This window comes from Rhagoletis zephyria, unplaced genomic scaffold (genome assembly GCF_001687245.7).
Source record: "Rhagoletis zephyria isolate East Lansing unplaced genomic scaffold, Rhagoletis_zephyria_1.1 Rzeph_scaffold_01212, whole genome shotgun sequence".
NCBI lineage: Eukaryota > Metazoa > Arthropoda > Insecta > Diptera > Tephritidae > Rhagoletis > Rhagoletis zephyria.
The window spans coordinates 100,730-105,479 of record NW_016158296.1 but is presented as its reverse complement, the minus strand read 5'-3'; the positions used below and the strand labels follow the sequence as shown (position 1 = coordinate 105,479).

The window sequence follows — 4,750 nt, the reverse complement described above, 5'->3', positions numbered from 1 at the left end:
CTGAAAGGCGGCAGAAAGCTCCTTAGTCCCTTGAATTTTGCTATTATCACCCTTTTGATTTCCGGTGTATAATGCATGTAGTTTTGATTGTTGACAGGCGGGTTTGGGAATGAAATGGCGATAAAAGGGGTGGTTATATCCTTAAATTCTTTAAGTAAAGCATAGACATCAGTGCTTTCAGATATAGACTTAATTAAAAGTGGTAATAACCCAACATATAAAGTTCCTTTGCTATTAGCTTCTTCACATAAAAATCCACCGAAAACTTCCTTTAAGAACTGAATTTAAATTTAAGGTTTTCCAAGCAAATGTTTTTGTTGGAGATTGATTTGCTGCAAAAGTTGAAGAGGTGCTGGTTCATGAAGTTTCTCAGCAGTAAGGGCAGGGTATACTGAATCGTCTTGGCCAGTATCAATGAGAAACTCTTTTGCTAATTCGTCATCTCGAATAAATATGGGACATATTTCTTGGCCGACCCCATCCGCAAGCTTAGACGAGGAGCCTAATGGGTTTCCGAAAAATTTTGCGAATTCGAAGGATAAGAACATGGCGGCACACACTACTTAGCACGATCCCCAAATTTATAGTAGCACCAATAAAAGGGCTTATTTTGTTTTCCCTTTGAGGGATTGCTCCGTCCTAAGCGACTATCGTTCTGACGACTTTGACTACGAGAACGATGTGTAAGTAATTCTACTTGCTTCGTCAGTGTTCAATTCGTAACTCTTAAGCTTCGTTACCTGAAGGAGCCTTAGAAACATTTACTTCCCAAGAATCAGATGTGTCGGATATTTTTTCTGCCATAAGAGCAAGTCTACTTAGACTTTCAGTACTTACAGATAAAATTGCCAGCGATTGTTTCGGTAAGCGTTGCATCCATAATGATTTGATTAGATCCATCATTTCGCGCAACATTGCGGAAAGGCTTCCTGTCACCCAGTTCCATATCACGCAGTAACTTCTTTAACCGTTTTCCTCCGAATCCATAACCGTTCTTGTAAACGAATTTTCAAAGCGTCATACTTGTTGGTTTCGGGCGGGTTCAGGATAAAATCGCTGACTTCACTGAGCACGTTAGCTTCAATAGACCCCACAATGGTGCGGAATTTCGTTGCATCTGAAGATATTCCAGGCGTGATAAACTGGCTATCCACTTGTTTGAACCACAGAGCAGCATTTGTTGTCCAGAATGGTGGAACTTTTACACACACACACGTGCGACCTCGAATGCTGGAGCCGCCTCGTCTTAGAGACATCTATGAGATGCAGGTGTTTGCGATAACGTGAGCAGCGGTGCTTTCAGATTTGGCTATTCTCCCTTGTTGTTTTAACGTTATGTATATTTAATTAATTTCAACCAACTGAAAAAATATTTTTTCTTGACAAAAAACTAATTAAAACATTTTCCACTTTGTAATTGTTTTTAATTTTTTTAAGTAAAATATAACACAGAGAAAGCTTTCCCAGTTGCCTATCTGCGACACACACATGCATAGATATGTAGTTACATAACTTACTATTGATTCATATCCATAGCATTCAATCATAATCCATCTCTTACTAATGATCATAAATGTACGAATTGTATAAACATTTGCGCAAAAAATGCGTTGGCATAAACTAAATCACTCATGAATTCCATCGAAATTTGAATTATGAAGAGCTGATTTTTAACGCTATGAATTATTGGGTAAAAGACAAATTAACTGAATGAAATGCACGTCCACATTGTGGGTATGAAAATATTGTACTGGCGCAAAAATTTGCGTCCATGCCGCTTATTTACTAAAAGACAGTCACAACTCAAAAAACGTATGTTTTGAGATAATTATGTAACATTATTGGTTTCTTCATGATCCATATTGTGTAAAAATTACATGCTAAATTCATGTTCAGTTCCCATGTGAGAAGTGAATATGCCACTTTTATTTTCTGCATTTTGAGATTAAATTGAAAACTGTAAAGGCGCCAGCTAAAACGCCTTCTTTGAGATGTGACAATCTTTAAGTAAATGAGCGAGACGTACTTCTATGTGGAGAGATGACTTATTTGATAAATAACTATGTACATAAGTGCATACTTGTGTAGAGGAAAAAGAGTGCTGATATATAAAATTTTTTTCGCAGTTGCAATTTATTGGAATAATTACAAAAAAAAAATATTATATTTTCCATTTCAGTATTTTATTGAGTATATAACCAGTTTGTTTATAGTGATGCACTGATTTTGCACTATCAAATATATATGAATGTACATATTTACATACATATTAGCGTTGCCAAATTCAAAGTTGAATTAAGATGTGTTGGTATTTAAAAAAAAAATAAAAAATTGGGATAAGAATGACCTTTTTGCACATAAATAAAAATAGTGGGATAATACCTTTCTACCGAGATCCCAAAAGTCCAAATCAGAATAGTTTTGGCCCAGTAATTTAAGTTTTTCATCTGACGGGGCTTTTTTCAAAAAGTTGTTTAAGAAACTATTTTTGCTCATAAAAACTTCATTTTTAGAGGTATTTTCAAATCGGTCCAGCTCGCTTCAATCTTAATATTTTTTCGAAATCTTTTGATGGACGTCTTAAAATCTAATAGATTTTGTAATCCCAGCGGAAAAACCGCAACTTTTTTTGGTGATTCAGTCTAGTGTAGGTGCACTCAAACTGTATTTCGCAAAGTGTGATTGAATTTGACATTGTCTAAGTCAAATTAAAAAAAAAAAAATTATTAATTTTTGAATTGTTTGTTTATATTTTTGACACTATATTACCTTAAAAGGAGCCAAACTGAATGGTCAATGGTTGTCAATCACACGTTGTTTAACCCTGAAAGTCCATCGCTCTTCTGACCCTGTCTGCGGACTTGTTAGTCGAAACAACTGACACCAACTTTGAGCAAACATAAAACAGTTACAAAGGAAAATACATTTTATGATTTTTAGTTCTATATATTTTTTAAAACACATTAACAAAATATTAAATACATACATATTTTTAGCGAAACCCGATTTGTGTTAGTCGAATCGACTAGCGAAGCACGTTCGGGATTAATAGCCCTTGGGTGCAATAATAAGCTCAACAGAACTGTTTACTTACTTCCAAAATGAGTAGCTACGTTTTCTTCATTTAACGCGTATATTTCCACTCTTGGGCAGTTTTTAAAATTTCCTGCCAAATAAAATACAAGTGCCAAAGTGCTTGGGTGGAGTTTTAAGAATTCAAAAATCGCATTATAAATTCAACGCTTTTTGAGAAACAGTTTTTTTCCAGCTTCTTTCAAAACCCGGATCAGAGTGATAAAAGCACCAAATACTGGAATGCGTAAAATGCATTTGCTTGTCAGGATGCTCAAGTTGACTGTGCATTGGCGCTTGTGGTCTATAACTTGAACGAATGAATGATCTGAGAGCCATGAAGTTCGGATTCTGGAATTTGATGTTCATCAGTTTTCGTTGAGTTCATTTAAAGACAAACCAAATGTTTAAATAAACTAAATGCGGAGTAAAACTTATATATATATATATATATACATATATGTGTGTGTATGTAGTTCTTTTTTATGGATGACCTAATGGCAAAAGTAAGTAGCTAGAGCTATTGCGTTGTAGTCTTTTAGGTGCATCTTCATTCTTCATTCTTCATCTAACTAAACTAAATAATAAAATTATAGTTTAAAAAACTAAAACCTCCCTATTATAATTGCCATTCGTACTGTCATCAGGTATGTAACTTGATAATAGAAATCGCTGCATCTTTTAGGCGCATCAATATTACATAGTTAAATCCCGAGCTGATAAAAGGAAGGTAATAAAAAAGGTGGATTTTTATTGTACTAATTATTTTCATCACAATAATCTGCAATTTTGTATAACATTTTTAATTCATTTCTAAAGTTCTTAATAGTACACAATAATTTGGTGAAAGGATTTTGTTTAGCATCAAATTGCAGAACAAAGAGGTTCATCCTCAAAATGGGTTTAACATTTAGCCGCCCATTTACATTATAAGGTTATTGGCATGCAGGTTGCTCTTGGAACCGATGAACAAAACCGACCACGATTTCTCCGGCGCCTCATTTTTCTTCATTGCATTCATTGATTGCGTCTTTCTGCAAGTTGATTCATTACAATGATCAATCGGAAGCCGAAACATTTTGTCGTTTGCTCAACTCACCTCAGATCACTAAAGAATTTACTACAACTCTCGGGGATGCAGGTCAATTTTGGCTTCGGTTTCAATTCGAACGAGAATTCACTTTTGCAATTTTGTACCTTTGCCTCTTCGCGCGAGTCGGCGTACTTCAGTGATGATTTGGATGTCTTCGTTTTTGGCAGAGCACCGTTGGACATTGTTACACTCAGATAATAATTGAGGGTGGGCTTGAATCTGAGATTCTAGTAAAGAAATAGGTATAAGTTTTTATTTCGTCCATATCCTTATACACACATGCATATTTCATAAATCTTTGCTGATTTTCAAAAGTGCAATTGGATTTTTTTTATTTTTATACTTTTTCTTAGCTAAAGCGTATCTATACCTTTTAATTTTTTATAATCAGTTATTCTATCCTTATTGGTTCGGAACAGTTAGACGGTATTTTTGATAAAATAAAAACAACTGGTCCAAAATTTAAAATACACAATTTATAAAAACAAATCGTGATTATTCACGTGCAAAGAGTTCTATCAAAAATGACAGAAATTTCGAAGCCTTTGCTGTGTGCAATTAATTTTTTATATTTTCTCATATATG

General features: G+C 34.4%; 1 protein-coding gene across 1 annotated transcript; it reads right to left on the bottom strand.

The window, feature by feature from the left end:
• Positions 1 to 3,994: 3,994 nt before the first annotated feature.
• On the bottom strand, positions 3,995 to 4,367 carry LOC108363189 (uncharacterized). Its single transcript, XM_017616471.1, has 2 exons — positions 4,172 to 4,367; positions 3,995 to 4,106 (listed from the first exon to the last, which is right to left on the bottom strand). The coding sequence occupies exons 1-2, from the start codon at positions 4,345 to 4,347 to the stop codon at positions 3,995 to 3,997; spliced, it is 288 nt and encodes a 95-aa protein (XP_017471960.1). The 5' UTR covers positions 4,348 to 4,367.
• Positions 4,368 to 4,750: the final 383 nt, after the last annotated feature.

Coding starts and splice junctions, on each gene's coding strand:
- LOC108363189 (XM_017616471.1), bottom strand. CDS start 4,347: ATGTCCAACGGTGCTCTGCCAAAAACGAAGACATCCAAATCATCACTG. Junction 4,107..4,171: donor AAATTCTTTAGTGATCTGAG/GTGAGTTGAGCA, acceptor ATCAACTTGCAG/AAAGACGCAATCAATGAATG.